General features: G+C 48.6%; 1 protein-coding gene across 2 annotated transcripts in view; it reads left to right on the top strand.

Annotated features, from left to right (window-relative positions):
• The window catches only part of AGBL4 (ATP/GTP binding protein like 4), a 1262788-nt gene that overhangs the window by 1185875 nt on the left and 55939 nt on the right, over positions 1–20974 (top strand). For both annotated transcript variants that reach the window (XM_021097823.1, XM_021097822.1), the window contains exons 10-11: positions 9457–9609; positions 13121–13283. In XM_021097823.1, the coding sequence (XP_020953482.1) occupies positions 9457–9609; positions 13121–13283 (316 nt within the window). The remainder of the gene's footprint in view (positions 1–9456; positions 9610–13120; positions 13284–20974) is intronic.

The following is a 20974-nucleotide window of genomic DNA, read 5'->3' on the forward strand; positions in this document are numbered from 1 at the left end:
GTCCTGTTTCCTCCTACTTCTCTGGTCATTCCTTTAGCCAGACTCTCAACCTTAGCCACTCTCAGGCTCCATCTTGGGACCCCTTCTTTTTGTTTTTGTTTTGTTTTGTTTTTTGGCCACACCTGTGGCATATGGCAGTTTCCTGTGCCAGGGATTGAATCCGAGCCTAGGTCACAGCAATACTGGATTCTTTAACTCACTGCGCTGGGCCAGGGATCAAACCTGTGCCTCCCCAGTGACCCAAGCTGCTGTGGTCGGATCCTTAATCCCCTGCACCAGGGCAAGAAGTCCCCTGGGACCTCTTCTTGATCTACACCCTCTCCCAGGGATGGTGAGTAGCGCCTCCACACTGATGAGAACACCTTTACATCTCTGGTCCAATCTTTTCCCCAGGACTCAATTTCCATAGAATGAACTGCTTAGCTGACACTTCCAGTTTGGTACCTGATAGTCATTCCCAATGGAGATTCATGTCAGAAATCCCAATTTCCTCACCTCTCTTCCAACTGGTCTCCTCCATCTCTCTTTACGGCACCACTCTCTGCTCAGTTGCTCAAGTCTTGATCCATCTTTGATTCTTCTTGCATATAACCCGTGTGCAGGTCCTATGGAGGTGTGGCCAAAACATTTATGAAATATGTCCCGCTCTTTTTGTCTCCACTGTCAGCACCCCAATTCAAGCTACTATGATCTCTTAGGAGACCAGTTCATTGGCTTCCACTCATGCCTCATGAAAAACTATCATTTATACAATAAGAAGATCCTTTTAGAGCATTCCCCTATTGTGATGGCTTCCATCATGCATAGGGTACACTCCTGCAAGGCCATGTATGGGCTGGATGCTATAAACCTCTCCAGGCTCCCCTCCAGTGCTCATGTGATCCAGCCACTGGCCTTCCCTTTGGTCTTTGAAAATGCAACACTCGTTTTTGCTTCAGGGCCTTTGTTTACTCAGAATTCTCTTGCCTGCCTCATTAAATGGCTCATTCTTGTCATCCTTCAAGACTCAGCTTACATATCAGAAGCCTTTCCTGATCACACCCAGGCACCATCTTGTGGCTCACCCTATGCATTCCTGGCACAATCTGCCATCACCTGGCTCTGTTGCTGTTCATGGTGTGTCCTCTCCAGCTGAATGCAGCTCCTCAAAGACAAGAACCTCATCTGTCTTGCTCACCACCAGGTCTTGGAACATAGTAGGTTCACAGTAAACATTTGTCCAATGAACGAATGGATGAATCCATTGGATGATAAACACCTTAGCAGGAGAGAGTCCGGAGAACAGAGCTGCTCTCCCTGGGAAAGTGAAGGAATCTTCTCATACTGGGACCAATTGGGCTGATGATGAGAGATGAGAAAGAAATTACCAGGAGGGGAGGTGGGCAGCCCTCCCATCTCCAGCAGACCCAGAGTAGGAGAGCCTCCCCATGCTTGGGAAGCTGCAGGTGGTCTGTGGGCTTGAGAGCAAGGAGGAAAGGTGCTGAGGCAAGGGCCTGGCCTAGCCCCTGTGCTCAAGGCTGGCTGCCTAGGTTTCCTTTGTGGTGGTTCCTGTTTGTTCCCATTGATTCATCACAGGATTTTTGTGGCAAGAATTTCAGTCCAGCCATACAGAGAATGAGGGGGAAGCCTTCACGGGGCCACTTCAGCGATCCAGACTGTGAGATAAAGGATGTTGTTTTGTTTCTTTGAGTTGCTTGGTTGTTTTTAAAGAAAGAATTCTCTATTTTTCTGGAAGTTTCTCCTTTCTGCTTTAGAACATGTACCCTGACTTCCATAAATATCTAGTTTAAATTTTAAAAAACAGGCAGGCAGATATTTTAGTTGATAATAAAAAGAATGGATTTGGGGGTTTTTTTTGCCTGAGGTCCATGAGGAAACAGCTGTCATGGGCACATCTGAGCAGGAGAGTTGTCTGGAAGTTCTATAACCCTTCTGGCTCTTCCCACCTCCCACCTTTTTGAGAGTCGAAGCCTGATAGGTCCCAGCCCCCCAGGTGGAAGTCGGGGAACTGCCCAGGGCTTCCTTCCAATGGTGAGGGCAGTTACCTTGCTGGATGGTGCAGGATGCCAGCATGGGCCCGTAGCAGAGACTGGTTGGAGTCTCTGACTCTTCCTGCTGCCTCACTCAAGTTACTTAACCTCTCTGAGCTTTGGCTCCCTCCTCCATATGAAGGGAACAGGAAAGCCGCTCACCTCCTCAACTTGTCCTCATCTCCACCTAAGATGCAGTTTCTCTCTCATCTCCAAACTGAGATAGATCCCTCTGCCCTTCCTGGGTCAGGTCTCCCTTCACGTGGGAATGAAGATGTGATGAGCCCCGAAGTGTGGCCCTAGTGTAGAGGAGCCAGCACCTCATCACAGCGTGAAGCCGAGGCTTTGGCGTGTGCCAACTGAGGGGAAGCAGGGAAGCAGCTCAGAATGTAGGGGAAAAAAGAAAAAAAAATCAACCCCTTTCCTCCCTGGTGTCTAGGAGGAGGCAAACTCCACACTAAATTATGTTCCAAATATGCCCTAAGGTAGTTTTAATTTTATTGTCACTGATTTTAATTTACTTTTAGGCCCCTGTTTGCAGAATGAGCTGTTGGCTGCTGGCAAGGGGACAGCCCTTCATCATTTGGTTTTAATTAAGGTTCTTAAGTTTGGAAGGAAAGGACAGAGATGCTGTCCCCCTGTTCCCGCCCCCCCCCAATTCTATTCTCAATCCCGAATTGTAATTAAGGGCCCTGCATTAGCAGCACACCCCTTGCTCTGACAAGGCTACAGAAAAGGACCTTGTTTGACAACTGGACAAAAGTTCAGATGCAGCTATTCATTCATTTAATTCACTTATTCTTCCATTGATTTATTTTATACGCATCCCCTTACTAAACCTCTAATGATAACCTACAATATACCAGGCCTTGCTCTGGTCCTATGGATTTAAAAAAAAATCAAAAATGTATGGTCCCTGCCCTGAAAGAGGTCACACTTTAATGGGAGATAGAAATAAACAAAACATCATTATGCCATGTGGTAAATGTCAGGAGATATGTACCTTGATTTATGGGAGCCCAGAGGAGGCTGTTAATTCATCCCTGAGGGATTAAAAAAAATGCTAGTTGAATTAAAATTTTGTTCCAGTCAGATGACTAATATTAGATGCTGTAACAAGCAATCCCCAATTCTCAGTAGCTTAATACAATAAAAGTTCATCCCAGTCTGATGCAGGTCATTTTCCTTCCAGTGTTGATTCAGGGAACTCACCTTTTTCCGTCTTATGATACCATTATTTTTATATGTAGCTTCCAGGCACAAGAGCAAGAATATGGGTGATTGTGAGCAGGTTTAATGGCCAGGCCTGGAAATAGCACTTGTTCCCACTGCCCACATCCCATTTGATCTTAGCCAAATATCAAGGGAAACTGGGAGCTGTCTTCCATGGTCCAAGAAAAGAAGATGAAATTGGTGAGCATCTCCTTGGTTTCTGCCTTAAGTTGTAAGGTTGTAGCAGAGTTAGCCAGATAAAGAGAAAATGTATTCCAGGCAGAAGAGATATTCGTTGTTTGTAAATGTGGAGACAAAAGTCACAAGCATAGAGTCCTAAATACTCCAGGCAGCTCCACAGAGCTGGAGTGTAGGGTAGACCAGAAGCAGCCAGGGCTGAGACTAGACAGGGCACAGGGACCAGATCATGCAGGGCCTTTTCAAATATATTAAGGGGTTGGATTCTATCCTGTGAGCAATAGGAAGGGGAGAGCAGTTTCAACTAGAGAAGTGACATGATTTGTTTGCATTTTAAAAGGTCACTCTGAAGCAGCAAGGAAACCAGGTCAGAGGCTATTGTAGGAGAACAAGAAAGAGATGATGAAACTTGGATCAGATATTATCCCTGTCCTCAAGATGCCCATAGAAGGCAGACATACTTTTCAGCCAGATTAGGGATACAGTAACAAGCCAACATCAGGGTCCAGGCAAGAAGCCATTTGGAAAATAAGGGGGGATTTATTTTAGCTGAGCATGAAGAAATCGTGAAAAGTTTAAGAAAGTTGTATCTCCTCTCTCTCTTCCAACAACCACTCTTTTGTTTTGGTTTTTCGTTTGTTTGTTTGTTTTGTTTTTTAGGGCTGCACCTGCAGCATTTGGAAGTTCCAAGCCTAGGGGTTGAATCAGGGCTGCAGCTTCCAGCCTATGCCACAGTCATAGCAATGACAGATCCGAGCTGTGTCTGCGACCTAAGTCACTGCTCATGGCAACATCAGATCCTTAACCCACTGAGTGAGGCCAGGGAGCAAACCTGCACCCTCATGGATACTAGTCGAGTTCATTACTGCTGAGCCACAGTGGGAACTCCCCAACCACCAGTTTTAAAGATGTAAAAACGGAGGCACAGGGAAGATCTGCTACTTATGCTCACAGATTATGTTAATATTAAAACCAGAGTCAGAAATTGTGCCTCTGCCTTTCCTGCTCCATTCTAATGGACCAACACAAGTCCATAAAGCCAGTCTAGGCACAAGACATAATCAGGATGGTGATGGAATTAGTATTTCTGATCTTTGGCATTTCCAGCAAACTGCTGAATCTGTGTAATAAAGAAGAACTAAGACTTCAAACTCAGACCCCGTGCAGGTAAATTTCCTAGACCTTTTTCTTCTCGTTAGAATCTAAACTCTCAGAGTGGGAAAGGATCTTGGAAACTAACTAATCCTATAACACTGTTTTGGAGATACAAGCCAATGCAATTAGACACAAAAAAGAAATTAGAGGCAGAAAAACTGAAAAAGAAGAGATAAAATTACTATGTATAGGTGATAAAATTACAAACCGGGAAAACCCTGTCCCCAGCTCAGGCTTCCTTACCTCCTGTTGCTCCTCAAACATGCTAAGTGCATTACTTCTCCTTCTTATGGGAAACTCTTCTACCTGATATCCTCAAGACTAACTCTCCTATTACATTCGAGTCTATTTTTCTAGAGACTTTATTACTTTCTATTCCTTTACTATGCTTTGTCTCCATGGCATTAATGCTTCCTGACATATTGTATATATTTATTCATTGACTTTCTTTCTCTCCTATAGACTGTAAACTCTTTGAGATCAGGAGTTTCTCTTGTGTTCATTGCATAGTCCCAGTGCCTAGAACACTATCTGTCACATAGTAGGTACTCAGTGGTCATTTGTTGAATAAGTGAGCAAATGAAAATTTAAACAATAAAATGAGAAATTATTATGGGAAATAATAGAATTAGTGAGGTGTCTGTATACAAATTTAATGTGTTGAAAATAAGAGCCTTTATATTTATAAAAAACCACCAGTTAGAAGAGTTAATAGCGGAGTTCCCATCGTGGCTCAGTGGTTAATGAATCCCACTAGGAACCATGAGATTGTGGGTTCGGTCCCTGGCCTTGCTCAGTGGGTTAAGGATCCGGTATTGCCGGGAGCTGTGGCGTAGGTTGCAGACTCGACTCGGATCCCACGTTGCAGTGGCTCTGGCGTAGACCGGTGGCTGCAACTCTGATTAGACCCCTAGCCTGGGGACCTCCATATGCCGCAGGAGCGGCCCAAGAAATGGCAAAAAAAAAAAAAAAAAAAAAGTTAATAGAGGAGCTTCCATTGTGGCTCAGTGGTAACAAACCCAACTAGTATCCATGAGGATGCAGGTTTGCTCCCTGGCCTCACTCAGTGGGTTAAGGATCCCACGTTGCCATGAACTGTGGTGTAGGTCACAGATGTGGCTCAGATCCCATGTTGCTGTGGTGTAGGCCAGCAGCTGGTGCTCTGATTTGACCCCTAGCCTGCAAACTTCCTTATGTTGCAGGTGGGCCCTAAAAAGACCAAAAAAAAAAAAAGAGTTAATAGAAGAAATCATGTTTACAACAACAACTAAAACTATAAACTGTCTTGGCATCAAAAATAAATATTCAGTGTCTATATAAAGAAAAAAAAAACCCTTGTATTAAACTTCCCATTATACCCAAAAGAAAACTGAAAAATGGAAATTCAAAACACATTCTTAGATTGGAAGGCTCAAAATCATAACAGTCCATTTTTCCTACATGGATATGAAAATCTAAAAGGATTATATTATAAATGCTGAGAATATCGACAGGACTTGAGGGAACAAGGAAAACTAAAGAAGCTAATTACAAAGATTGTATAGAAAAATATGTAAGAAAATATAGGAAAATTTGGGAAGAGAAGCATAATGAGGTAATACTAGCCCTCCAAATATTAAAATACATTAAAAAGTTAATATAATTTAAATTGTGTAGTACTAACACATGAATAGACAAATGATTAGAGCAGAACACAAAGTCCAACAATCAACCCATATACATACAAAAAATTTATATGGTAAGATGGCTTTTTGAGTCAGTGGGGAAAAGATGCAGTTTGATAAATGGTGTAGGACAATAAAGTTTAATCCTTACCTCACACCCTACATCCATGTAAATTAAAATTGAAATGAAATATTTAAATATAAGAAATGAAACCATAGACATAATACCAAAAAAATGGTGAAGAATTCAACCCAGAAACCACAAAAGGAAAGATTGATAAATCTGTCTAAAAAATTAGCATTATAAAATTTCTGCATCGAAAAAAGTACTAGAAGATGAAAAGTCAAAAGACAAATGACAAACTGAGCAACAATATTTTTATACTACACTAAAGGCTAATTCCTCATCAATAATGAATAAAGCCCCCAAAGCCCAGTTTTTTAAATGGGCAAAGGAAATGAACAGACAATTCATAGAAAAGAAAATGCAAATCATTCTTAAACATGTGACAAAAATAACCACGTAACAAAAGATAATTATACTGAGAGAAAGTCTGATTAAAACTAGCTATCATTTTTCAACAATCAAATTGGCAAATATCAAAAAGTTTGGAAGTTCCTGTAGTTGCTCAGCGGAAATGAAACCGACTTGGAGCCACAAGGTTGCAGGTTCAATCCCTGGCCTTGCTCAGTGGGTTAAGGATCCGGTGTTGCCGTGAGCTGTGGTGTAGGTCGTAGACATGGCTCAGTTCTGGCGCTGCTGTGGCTGTGGTGTAGGCCTGTGGTTACAGCTGCGATTGGACCCCTGGCCTGGGAACCTCCCTATGCCATGGGTGTGGCCCTAAAAAGTTTGGTTACACCCATGTTTTCAAGGTAATCAGGAAAGAGACGCTGTTTGACATTTTTGCGTTGCTAGGAGTGTGAACTGAAGGTCAGTGCCTCCATGTCGATCAGAATTGCAAATGCACATAGAACCCAGAAATTCAACTTCTATGTAAAATTGTATGTATGTGAAATGGTGTTTGGAACAGGACTGGTTAGATAATTTAGATATGGCTGCTAAAGAAAAATGAGGTAGCTCTTTACGTATTGAGGAAGAATTAACTCTAAGATACGTTACGAGGAAAAATGCTGATCCAAATGATGTGTTTTGAGTGTGGTACCTTTGTGTGTGTGTGTGTGTTGGAGTGAAATGGATCAGAGGAGGAATATTTGCTTGTTTGTGTGTGAACCATCTCTGGAAGGATGTATGAGAAACTGATAACCTGAGTTGCCCTTGGAGAGTGAGCCTGGTGCCTGGAGGACACGGGTGGAAGGGAGATTTTTCACTGTAAATTCTTTCATATCTTTTTGATTTTTGAACCATGTAAATCAATCAATATAATTCACTTTCTGGCTATTTTACGTAGAATCACCTTAGGCGCCAGACGTTAGGACGGGGCAGTGGGAGCCACTCCGGAGCAGTTTTCAGAGCTGCCAGGCTCTACTTCTCGCTCCTTCACTAACCTGTGGGCTGGCCGTAAGCAGGCCACCTCCCCAGGCCCAGCCAGTCTGGGAAGAGGTCTGAGAAACTGGTTTCCTGGTTCCGCTTCAGCTCCCACATGCAGAGATATAAATTGCGGTTTTTCCTTACACATTTCCTAAGTCGTCTCTCTACCACCTTCTTTCCTCTGCAGCTCGTCAAAAGCTCAGAGGAAAAGACAGACAATTGAAGAAAATAAAATTGCCACGATGACTTTTATAGGGCTCCTGTTGAATCATTGTGTATTCTGCCTCCAAAGCTGAAAGTGATGAGTTTAATATCACACAGAGCAGTGCATCCTGAATCTCTCAGAAGGCAGCTTATCTACCCAGAGAACTGGGAGCTCGGCAAGGCGTGATTTTTCACTCCAACTCTGAGGCAAATGAAATGACAGTCATCCGGCCCACATTCTAGAAGCAGCGTGGTGTTCATTTGCTTTTAACTTTGTTTAAAAGTGTCCCAAGGAGGGAGAATCCTCCTCCGTGTAGACTTTTCTTCTTTCCCAGGACTGCCTGCTAGGAAGCGGATGGAAACACGGCCAGATTTTGCCTTGGCTATTTCAAGTGTCGCCTGTTGATGGTGACACATTACCGGTGCGAGGGGCCGGTCCCAGTTAGGCTGTGATCTGGGACAGATCCCTCACCCACTGGGGGCTCCTGTTACTCTCAGAAAGGATTCGTAGGTGTCAATTGGACTGATGTTTAAGAAGAGAAAGTCGTATTTGAGGGACATTTAAGTTCTAAGGGCCTGAAAATCCATCCCCCAATTCTCTGTCCATCCATGCGGTGTCTGGAGTAATCCCTCTGGGTCATTTCCTGGGTCGTTCAGTCCTTCTGCATCCAGCTACGGGGCCTCCTTCATGGACAGGCACTGGGTTCTTTACTGCCAGCCCCCTACCTTCAGCGAGCTCACGGATGAAAAGGTTTCAAACACGACCACGCCAGGCTGGGAGTGCCTTGAGTATGTGCAAGCAGAGAGCAAAGCCTGGTCACAAATTATCTTTATGGATCACCAGGTTATTTTTTCCCATACACTCCATTATGGGGGAGGAGGCGTGGCATCATGAAATGAGGTTAAATGAAAGAATTAACTCCGATGTCATATGTAAACCTGCCAGGATGGTGGCTGGCGTGCATTAGCGTTGCAGTAAATGATAGTAATTACCACTGCTGAGGGGGAGTCCCACTCCAGCTCTCCGAGGGTGGAATTACAATCCTCCTACTTCAAGTCGAAATTTCAAAGTGGGTCTCTGTACCCCAGACATGATTTTTACCCCCGACTCCCTCAGCTAGTAACGGCCCTGTTGGGGCACGACCATTAGCAAGCCTAAATGTTACCTGAAGTTATTTCTCATGAATCGGAGACACCAATTCTGCCGATGCCTTTAATCAGGAGTGTATTAAGTAGCCTGGGCAGGCATTACTTCTTTAGAAGACCTCTGAGGAGGGCTGCTAACGGCAGTGCTCTCAGACCCTGAAGGCAGACGGTGTTGAGAGTAAGGAGAGATGGAGCCTCACTGGTCTCAAGGCCTGCAATCCCAGCGCAAGTGATTGCTATGGGGCTGGCTCAAAAGGAAGTGTGGGGTGTGTGTGTGTGTGTGTGTGTGTGTGTGTGTGTGTGTGTAAGGCCAGCTCTGGGGCCCTGACTTCTCACTGGTCGTCCTTTCTCCCCACAGAAAACGAGCCTGGAGTTTTATATCGACATCCACGCCCACTCCACCATGACAAACGGCTTCATGTACGGCAACATCTTTGAGGATGAGGAGCGCTTCCAGAGGCAGGCCGTCTTCCCCAAGCTCCTCTGCCAGAATGCCGAGGACTTCTCCTACGTGAGTCCAGAGTTCCCTGTCCGCCAGCCCCGGCTCCCCGCCCCAGGCCGCCCTCCCTCCTGCCCTTCGCTCCCCGTCTTTCTCCTCACTCAGCTGTTTGCTTTGCCATTCAGAGAACACCTGCTCCTCCCTGGGGCTCGCGTGGGTGATGAAGATAGAGGTAAACGCGCTTTGTCTGCGCCCGCAAGCAGCTCATCCCCCAGTGGGGAGGGAGACGCTTGGCTTGTCTGAGGAGCTGGAGGGTGTTGAGCTGACCCGACTCCAGCGTGGACAGGACGAGCAGCTGAGCTCCTCCCAGGGCCAGGCCCTGCCCGGGGCTTTCGTGGACCTCTGACCTTCCTCCTTTTAGTAGGAGGCTGGCCTGTCTGCCCGAGGGGGTCATACGGCTGCCGTTCTCTGCCTTCACCCCCCTTTCTGGGCCTCAGTTTCTTTGTCAGTACTTTGTGGGTGATGGTTTTCTGCCGTGCCTGCATCATACGTTTCTGGGAGGACAAAGGCTGTGATAAATAGGAAAATGCTTTGTGGGCAGTAAAGACCTCAACAGACTCCACAGCCTGCTGTTCCTACACCCTCACATGCCGGGAAGGCCTGGAGAGGCTGTGGGCTGCCGTTAGAGTAATTTGCAGCAAAAAGTAATATTGGAAGATAAGGAGGGGGATCAGCCTGCAGTGTGGGGACACGGGAAAGAGCTTTTGCACATTTGCCTTTGTTTTGATATGAAATCTCTGAGGTCTGTTATTTCCACGTGGCTAGAGGGGGAAAGGCCCACAAAGGTCCTGGCAATTTTTGAAGCTGATGAGCTGAAAACTTGCCTGCCCGTTGCTTCAGGCCAGGACATTAGGGGAAATGATGAGTTTCTCCATGAGGTAAGATGAGCTTTGAATCCCAGAATCTTTGAATTCCAGACCAGGAAAGGAACTGGGAGATCATTTAGCCCAATCCACTCTTTATACCCAAGAGACACTGATAGCCCAGAGAAGTAGAGTCTAGGAGTTCCGGTTGTGGTTCAGCAGGTTACGAAGCCGACCAGAATCCATGAGGATGCAAGTTCGATCCCTGGGCCTGCTCAGTGGGTTAAGAATCTGGCACTGCTGTGATCTGTGGTGTAGGGTGGCAGACGCAGCTCGGATCTGGCGTTGCTGTGGCTGTGGTGTAGGCCAGCAGCTGCAGCTCCGATTGGACCCCTAGCCTGGGAACCTCCATATGCCATGAATGCGGCCCTAAAATGCAAAAAAAAAAAAAAAAAAAAAAAAAATTAAAAAGTTGAGTATCTAGGTCAAGGTCACGCAGCGTTTGAAGCAAGTAGCATTAAGATGGCTCGTCATTTGCCACTCAGGGATAACAACCGCCATGCTTGTTTCTGTGGGTATCTCTGTAGGTAGCCAGTGCTTGACTTTCTGAACCCACTCTGGTTTCAGAGCAGACCATAATCTCCTGGAGGAGACCCTGGGAGACTGTCGTTTTCCAGGAGGCTGGGCCACAGGCCTCAGAGCCCCGATGGGGGTGAGGTTTCCAGGGCCCACAAAAGGGGTGCAGTCTGGGAGCTTTCTTTCTGGCCTTGCCTGAGGATGTTCCTGCGTTGCAGCCTCCTTAAGAGCTCAGGGCACCTCTCCTCTGCGCTTCTCTGATCCTCCAGACCCAACTCTAGAATGAGAGAGTCGGGTTTCAGCACATGGACTTGAGCTGTTCTTCCAGATCTGGCACTCAGATTGCACACACACACATGCATGCATGCGCGCGCATGCACGCCTGCACACACTCAGCTCTCTCTCTTTCCATCTCTCTCTCTCTGTCTGTCTTGGTTTGCTGTTTTCTTTCTCCCTCTTCTCCTCCCTCTTTTCCTTCTTCTCTTATATTCTGCTGAGCAAGACATGCTTTCTTTTATCACAGCCAGTCTCTGGAGTTCTCGTTGTGGATCAGCGGGTTACGAACCTGACGAGTATCCATGAGGACATGGGTTTGATCCCTGGCCTCGAACGGTGGGGGATCTGGCGTTGCTGTGAGCTGTGGTGTAGGTCGCAGAGGCAGCGCCGATCGTGTTGCTGTGGCTGTGGCCTAGGCTGGCAGCTGCAGCTCTGATTCACCCACTAGCCTGGGAACTTCCATATGCCACACGCGTGGCCCTAAAAAGCAAACAAGCAAGAAGCCCAGTCTCTTCATTTGCTTAGACCTCCATGGGTTAGCATAGAAATCCTGTCTAATCCCAAGGAAGCTGACCCTCATGACTCTGTGAAAGAGATATGCTTATTCCCTCTGATTTATAGATGGGAAAAGGAGGCTAAGACAAGTAAGGAAGGTTTCCTGACCTCTCACACATTTTTGAAGGGCGGACTTGAGACACTGGCCTGCTGGCTCTTCCCTGTCTGCACCCACTGTGATGGGTAGAGGACACCCATGGGAAGAAGCAGCCGTGTCCCTGCTCCCTGCTGAGGCTGAGCGGGAGCTCAGCTGTCGCTGGCAGAGGAGGAGTTTTGTGCAGGTGTCTGGGGTCCACAGGGTCCTGGGTCCTTTCTGTACTGTGTCCCTTACTAGGCACCTCCATATCCTCACCTAGAAAGACAGCACTGTGACACCCACGTCCAGGGGTTACTGTGAAGCCTGAGTGAGTGACTACATGGGAAACAAAACTGTAAAATTGAAATTCAATCATGATTATCATTGTAATTCCTTCTTATTCTCTAGTTTTCCTTGCTCCATCTGTTCTCACTCAAATTCCCACAACTTTTTTTTTTTTTTGGAGGAGGGGGCTGTACCTGTGGCATGTGGAGGTTCCCAGGCTAGGGGTCGAATCAGAGCCACAGCTGCCAACCTACACCACAGCAGTGTAGGATCTGAGCCGCATCAGTGACCTACACCACAGCTCACCGCAACACCCGATCCCCAACCCACTGAGAAAGGTCAGGGATCGAACCCTCAACCTCATGGTTACTAGTTGGATTCATTTCCTCTGCGCCACCATGGGACCTCCCACGAATATTTCTTACATGGAGGTTACTGTGCCCTAAGAACTGGGCTGATGCTTTCACTTAATTGTGTTTTTTGTTTTTTTTGTGTGTTTTTTTTTTTTTTTAGCTTCAAGGTCCTTATTTCTTTTGTTATTTTTTTTTTTATTTCCCCACTGTACAGCAAGGGGATCAAGTTATCCTTACATGTATACATTACAATTACATTTTTTCCCCCACCCTTTGTTCTGTTGCAACATGAGTATCTAGACAAAGTTCTCAATGCTACTCAGCAGGATCTCCTTGTAAATCTATCCTAAGTTGTGTCTGATAAGCCCAAGCTCCCGATCCCTCCCACTCCCTCCCTCTCCCATCAGGCAGCCACAAGTCTTTTCTCCATCACTTAATTGTTAATTTAATCTGTCCTTCTAATAATCCCGCGATGTGGGACTCATATCCCATGTTTCAGATGGGGAAGCTGAGACTCGGAGGGGCTGGGAGATTTGCTCAGGGTCCCTAAGCAGCAGGTGCCCAGCCTGATTTTCTCCTCCCCTCTCTGTCCTTCACAGTCCAGCACATCCTTCAACCGGGATGCCGTGAAAGCAGGAACTGGCCGTCGCTTCCTCGGTGGGCTGCTGGACCACACCTCCTACTGCTACACATTGGAGGTTTCCTTCTACAGCTACATCCTCGGTGGCACCACGGATGCTGTGCCCTACACGGAGGAAGCCTGTATCCTTGGCAGCTCCCCCTACCTCCCCCAGCCCTGGGCCAGCTCACGTCCAGCCGAGAGGATCCAGGTCTGCCAGGATTTATGAGGTAGGTCAGGGAATTTTGTCTCCAACTCAGGTGAGGGCTGAGACTCTGGGCTGAGGATGGACGTGGCTAATTCTGCTGGTGGCATCATTGGATTGTCCTGTTTGCCCCTTGCCTTCCTTTTGGACACCCTCTTGCATCTACCTCTGCGACGTCGCAAGGCTTCCCCAGGCACCTGGACCCTTGGCCTCCCCATACCTGTGCCGCTCCCATCTCTCCCTTTGAGGGTCTTGACTCCTTCGCAGCCTGAACACATCCGTTCCCCTCCCATCTCTCTGTGCCCCTGCTCGCTCGCGCTCTCTTCCCTCTGCTGGTTTCCCTTTCGCTTATTTCTTCTGCCCTGTCCCCTCTCCTTCTGTCTCCATGCCCACCTGCTGTTTTTCTCTCCTTACTCCTTGGGCTGTGTCCCCCCTGCCCACCCCCCCGTCTCTAGTTCCCTCCCCCACCCTCCTTTCCTCTCTCCCCTCAGCCTCCCTGCCTCTTCCCCGCCTTCCCTCCCATCCTCTGTGCACCTTCTCCTGCCTTTGCCTTTCCTTTGCCAACTCACTTTTCCTCTTGGCGTCCTCATAAGATGCCCTCAAAAGGCCCCCAAATGTCCCTGAAGCCCTGTCACGATGAAATTAGAAGTCACTTTCTAGCTTGCTTGATTTTTTTTTATTTTTGAGGGATTATTTAGTCATTCTAGCTTCCTGAGGGTTGATTTTCATCTCAAAGTTGTGACGGTTTGTGCTTTTCTTCACCCTTTTGTTTTCTGAGTTGACCCACTTCTCCTTTCTGAACGCTTAGTGTTCTCAGAGAACGAATTACAGCTGATGGAGAAGAAAGGGCAGGGATGCTATTCACTGTCTCTATGTACAGATTCTCTCTCCCTGGAGGTGGCAGTGTGCTCCTCGCAGCCTTGAATCAACGCCTGGGCAGCGTTTCTGGAGCTCTTACTGTGCAGGAAAACTCCCTTTCTGGCCGTGATAGAACACAGCACTAGTCCATGTTGTCAGCTGCACCCTCGTGGCTCTGGGGGTCCAGTGACCTACCTGGGACCATGGGGGGAGGGTCACGGCCTCAGAGGGAGGGGTGAGCCGTAGGCAGGCCAGGTCCAGGTCCAGTAGAGCCCTGGAGAGATGCTGATAAGGACTGAGAGCGCCCCCACCTCCCACCCCCAGTGGCCAGACTGGGACAGGCGTCTTGAGGTCTGCTTTACTGACTCCCTGGACACAGGCCACTGCAGGAGCTCTGCTCTGATGCAGGGTGCCCTTGGCTTCCAAAGTCCTGGCCATCTCTGTGCGCCACACTGCCCCCTACACACACACACACACACACACACACACACGATATCGTATGGCCCATAACTCCAAGATCCCTCACTCCTGTGGTCCACACACAGGCATATCCCACACTGCCCCTGCTGAGCCCGCCCCGGGTCCTGGCAAAGCAAGTAGAGAGAGTTGCCTGGGAGAGAGTCTGAGCCTGTGCCCCGAGGGTCCCACGTGAGGCTCTTCTCTCAGTGAGCTGGGGGTCCCTCCAAAGATGGCCTGCGCTTAGTTTGTGGCTGATTCCCGATGTCAGAATCGATGTGTTCCCCTCCCCTGTCTCGGCGCCGCCAACAGGCTTTTGTGTGGGAAGCAAATGTGTGTCTTGGGGGAACACCCCTCCCTTGGCCCAGACCCAGACCTTCCTCCGCTTATCACCTGATCCTGGTTCATCAGAAGCAAACACGCCATCATCCTCTGGGCCCCTGGGTAAAAGAGTGAGCAGGAAGGCATGACTCCAAGTTTTGGTCTACTTAGGAAGATGGAAAAGGGAAGAGGAAAGTTCTGTGGTGGAGAGATTCCAGAGAGCCATGGGAAACATTCATTTAAAAACATATGTTGAGTGGAGTTCCTGTCGTGGGGCAGTGGAGACAAATCCGACTAGGAACCATGAGGTTGTGGGTTCGATCCCTGGCCTCGCTCCATGGGTTAAGGATCTGGCGTTACCGTGAGCTGTGGTGTAGGTCACAGACGCAGCTCGGATCTGGTATTGCTGTGGCTGTGGTGTAGGCCGGCAGCTACAGCTCCGATTAGACCCCTAGCCTGGGCACCTCCATGTGCCACGGGTGCGGCCCTAAAAAGACAAAAGACCAAAATAAATAAATAAATATTAAAACATAAATAAAAAATAAATAAAAATACATGTTGAGGGAGTTCCCTGGTGGCCTAGTAGTTAGGACTCAGTGCTTTCACTGCTGTGCCTCCGGTTCAATCCTGGACCTGAGAACTGAGACCCCACACCAAGCCAATGCACACCATGCCCCCCTGCCCCAAAAGCAATGTTGAGTGTCTGCCGTAAGCCGGGTGAAGTTCTAGGCACAGGGGATGCAGCGGCGAACATGCCAAAGGTGGAAATGTCTGCGCACGGAAGCAGGAGGAGATGCAAACACAGTGTGAGGTCAGGGAAGCCTCCCCAGCGGAGGGGACGTCTATGCTGAGGTTTTGAGATTGAGTGGGTGGTCAGAGGGAGGGGCTTGCGGACAGGGAGGGGAGGCGGGATGGCAGCTGAAGGAGCTGTAAGGGGTCCAGTCTGGCCCAAGGACCTCAGAGGCAGATGGGACCCAAACGGCAGCTGGTGAGGCCTTTGAACTGTAAGGACGAGGAAAGCGGGGGAGAGCCGCAGAAGGAAGCCCCCCTGGCTGCGGTGGGACGAGAGCTTGGAGGGGCAAGGCTGTGGGCATGGAACACACTAGGTGGCCTTTATGACAGTCCGGGGGGACCTGATCCGGCTGTGGGATATTTAGAAGGTAAACCCGAGAGGACCTGCTTAAGTGACTGGGTGGAGACGAGTGTCAGCGGGGACCGGGAGCCAGGGGTGGGAAGGGGTTAAGGGTGATGCACAGCGAGGCTGCGCGCGAGCCCAGCCGGCCAGGGTGCTGCTGGACCACCCGTCCTGTTCCGTCATCCGGGGACAAGAACAAGAACCTGGAGTTTCTCCAGGGACGTTCCGATCAAGTCAACACGCACGGCAGTGATTTAACCTGGTTCGTGTTTGGAAGGAATTTTTTTTAAAGATCTTCGTCTCATAGCAGAGAGAGACTTCAGGCAGACAGATTGTGATCTTTGCTGGCTGCCGGCTCCGTGTCCCAATCAGAAAAAGAAATTACATGGTCTGATGGGAATGGCAATGTGGGCAGGAGGGCGTCCTCCAGACTGGGAGTCAGGAGACCTGGCTCTGATGACAGCACCAGCATCGTCCCAGAGAGCGCCCTTCGGCACGTCCTCTCACCTCCCCGAGGCGAGCGGCTTCACCTTCCCAAAGGCACCACGTCCCTCACCCCTGCTCCGGGAGTTAAAGAGAGACACTCATGAAAAGGGCAGACTTTCAACTCAGACACCTCGGTGTTTGAATCCAGGCTCAGCCCCTTCCTGGGTGTGTCACCTTGGGCGAGTTATATAACCTCCCTGTGCCTCACTTGTCGGTAGCAGGACGACCAAGGGCTCCTTCACCCCACAGAGGTACGAGGAGGTCAAATGGAACAGAGTGAGTGTGCCCCGCAAGCTTTAAACATCGAGCCGCTATTGGTTCAAACACCGGAAAAGGCTTCTGTGCCTGTGAATGTGGGCCCTCATCTGTGCTAAGGAAGGTGGTTGAGGCTGTTGGAGCACGAGGCCGGTGGCCGCGTTGGTGGGTTCGTCACCCTGATTGGGGACCTTGACCTCAGAAGGCCAACTGGTTCACGCCATGGGCACGTGCAGTTCCCGCAGTGAGGTTTTTACGTCTGTCATTCAGAGGAGGCTGGAGGAGCCTGGGACCAGGGAAGGGCTAGGGGAGGCGAGGAATCCCAAGGGCTATTTCACCCTCTCGCCCCCCTCTAGAACATCTGTATCTGTCCGTTTGACTTTTCTCCCTGGAAAAGCACCGGCTAAGCACTACCGGGGTCTTAATCTCTGAACCTCTTCTCCACTACATCAGGGAAATAGAGCAATGGACCGTCACTGATTCCTCCCTAGCCGTGTGACCTTGGGCTGGTTATCCCCCCACCCTGAGCCTCTTTCCCTATTTGTAAAATAAAAATTGTAATACTCACCTTGCAGGATTAGCAGGGACGTGAAATGATGCAATAGATCTCTAATCTCTAATCTCCTGGCACTGTCTGGCACCTGGTAGGTATGCCACCAGTGCCTCCTCTGTCCCCACTTAGCTCAGCTCCATGCAGACTGCGTGAATTTCCTTCTGCTGGTTGAATCTTCAATCCCATGATCCACCTTTGAAGCCAGCACCTGGGGTTGGAATCCTGATCCCATCATTGTCACTGGGTGGCCTCAAGCAGGCCCTGTCCCTTCTTTTAGGCCAGTGTCTGTTTCTTCCTGCCTGTCCCAGCGTGACTTTTGTGTGGACTGGTCTCTATTCTGGTCCCTTCCAGCTCTGATGGTTTAAGATTTTCCTGATTCTAAATTCTAAAATTTTATAATTCCATCCTTAGATGAATGTATGATATCAAGAATCCAGAGTTGTGTGGTGTAGGAGTCTTCAGATTGAGTGATTCCATGAGCAGAGGAGTTTCAGTCTAACAGGGTCAGTCCGTACAAAATCCTGCACAGCTGATCTAGCCAAGCGCATTGCTACTTTCATTCTTTTAGTTGTGTTCTTAATTGAGGGGTTTATGGATGGGCTTCAAGAAGAGCCTATGAACTGTCTAAAAGATATGCAAAACTGTGAGTAAAGATGCGAGAGGAAGACTCCGAACTTTCAGCAGCATCTAAGAGGAAGCCATCCTCAGAGGCCCTGCTCAGGCTGGTGGCCTCTGTCTAGGCCGAAGCAAGAACACAGCTCTGGGTCAGGGTTGTGGGTGTGAGTCCTGCATTGCATCATGCTCTCTGAGGGCCCTAACCCAATCCTTTAACCACTCTTGCCCTCGGTTTTTTCGTCTGGGAAGTGAGAATAATGACTGTCGCTCAACAGGGTTGTTCTGGGGGATACGTGAGAGGAAGCGGAGAAGGCCCTGGGCACAAACTCAGTGCCATTAAATACCAGTTCCATCGTCTTCCTTCCTGTGGTTCGTTGTTTTTGTTGTTGTTGTGAAATGATAAGTTCCTGAGAATGTTGGGCCAGTCTTCGACAAATCTTACATTTTACTGGGCTGCCAGTAATAAATACTTTGTTCAAATGATTTTAAAAAGAGAGAGAGACATAGTAAGGCTAAACTGGAATCATAAAATAACCCAGCGTTTCTCTGGCCTTTGTTTATGGTCTGGTTACGAGCCAAAAGGAAATAGCGCTTTGATGTAATGGATGAGAAGAACTTTGGGAACAGAGACCTAGGGTCCTAAGCAGACCATCAGATGAGTTTCCACACGGGCTTATAGCTGTGGACACCTTGAAATCAGAAGGTGCTGGGCTCTGGGAGAAGGGAGTGACTTGTGTGGCCAAGAGAAAAGACGGAGGTTTAGAATTCAGTGAGTTGTCTTGATCTCAATTCAAAGGCTCCTGTGTGCCTTGTGCTGGGTCCTCTGAAACATACAGCAGACCTTGAAGATGCCATTTATTCATGAATCCCTCCAACAAAACTTACTGCACACTAGAAATCGGTGGGTAAGTAGGGCATGGTTCCTTCCTTCAAGCAGAGGGACAGTTGTGAGAGGAGAGAGTTAAGGGTTAAGGAGGAGCGGGTCAAGTGCTCTGGCAGAAGCTCTGCAGGAGAGGTGAGGAGGGAGAGGGAAGGAAGACTTCCTGGAGGAAGAGACACATTGGGGCCCAGACCTCCAGGACAGGTGGGCTGCACACAGAGGAAGAAGAGTGGAATCACCTTCCTGGCAGAGGGAGCCATGCAGGAGAGAGGTCAGATGCCAGAGAGAGGCTGAGTCCTGGAAGGAAGTTGGAGTTGGCCCAGAGGCAGCAGGTGATAAATACCAACAAGCAGAACCAGACCATGGATAGGAGGAGAAAGATTTGTGAACTATGGAACAGGCCCATTGAACAAGCAGCACTCACAGGGTACATTATAAAATATTTCTATCTCCCATCAACCCTACAGATAGATGCATACAGATTATACATCTAGATGTAGAGCTATGAAAGTTCTTGTAGGAGTTCCCTGGTGGTCTAGTGGTTAGGACTCTCTGCTTTCACTGCTGTGGCCTGGGTTCAGTCCCTCCCTGGTCTAGAAACTATCAGCCTCTACCAAAAAAAAAAAAAAAAAGCCAGAAGAAGAAGCTCTTGCAGATCCTGTGACTCTCCAGCCACTCTCAGGAAATTAAGTTTTCTCATTAATTCTGGTCACAAGACAGTCTCAGTTCAACATTGACTGTATCTGGCCCAATCACAGCCGTCAAACCTCTTTAGAGTAAAACCCCTCCCTCTCCTAGCCCAGGCCTGTCTCAGCCAGGCTGCTGGGGGAGACGCCTGTTTCCCCAACTGGACTTCTGCCCCCCCCCGCCCCCTGCCTCCGTCCCCTCCAAGGCCGAGTAGGATGAGGGCCAGGAAGAAAGGGTTGGGAAGGCCTAGGGGGACTGGTACTCGCTGCGAGGGCCTGGGCAATCCCTGTGAGCTTCCTTAGACACAGCTGCCCGGGCCTGGGGAGCTGCTGTCGGGGGCGAGTGCACCTGCTCAGGCCGCTGGCTCATGGTTCTTCCCTCCGACCCTGGTGATCGGGTGGTTCACGTCCACTGGGGCACTCACGACGCTGTCCAGCAGCCCTCTTGTCTGAGAAAGAGCTCAAGCTTCCTTTTGCAAGTCCTGCCTCACTTTGAAATGTGCTGTCTATAGACCCGAGAGTTCAGCTGAAACCAACATGAAGACAATTCCATCTTAATTATGTGTTCTAACAGCGAATCAGTAGGATTGAGTCCTTCTGGTGATTGCTTGGGTGTGGGGGTGAAGGAAGAAGTCGAGGAAGACGCCTGGCTTTTTCACTTGAACAACAAAGTGAGCGGTGGGGCCAACTCCTTAAATATAGACTGTTGGAGAGGGGGTATTCTGAGCTCTGTTTGGGATGTGTGAAGTGGGGCTCATGTGAATACAAGTGGAGAAGTTTGGTAAGAAGGTGGATCTATGAGCTGGAAGTTGTGGGGAGAGACCTGGGCTTTGGATGGACTTTTCTACAAGCTACGATATGGCTTCCTATTCTGCCTAAAAAGTGAAGCCTCCTCATAATGAAGGAAGTGATTTTCTTGGTGTACACAGTCACGGTGTGCTTTCCTTTGAGGTGATGAGAAGAATGCTGGCCTGGGAGTCAGGATTCCAATTCCAGGATGGCCTTCTGCCCCTTCTCCCCATAAAGCTGTGTGGCCTTGGTTAAATCACTTTACCTCTCTGGCTAAAGCCTGGTACTAGGTAAACTTTCTGTGAACATGAATGAGTGAATGAAATGGAAGCAGACCTCAGTATCTGCTAAACTGGCTCACTAATAGGATAGTGCATTATCAGAATATGTCTACGTGCTGAGATGTTTAGCTGGAGGAGTGGGGGAGTGGCCGGACTTTCTTTCATGGGGAGGAGGCTTCACTTTTTAGGCAGAAAAACAGGAAGCAATGGGGTCTGACCTGTTGGGTGGCATGGAAAGATACCTAGGTCCTTACTTCCCACTTCCTGTTTGTGACGGCCAAGGTCAAGCCTTCAATAAGAGGGTTTTGGGGACA

This window comes from Sus scrofa, chromosome 6 (assembly GCF_000003025.6).
Source record: "Sus scrofa isolate TJ Tabasco breed Duroc chromosome 6, Sscrofa11.1, whole genome shotgun sequence".
Classification (NCBI taxonomy): domain Eukaryota; kingdom Metazoa; phylum Chordata; class Mammalia; order Artiodactyla; family Suidae; genus Sus; species Sus scrofa.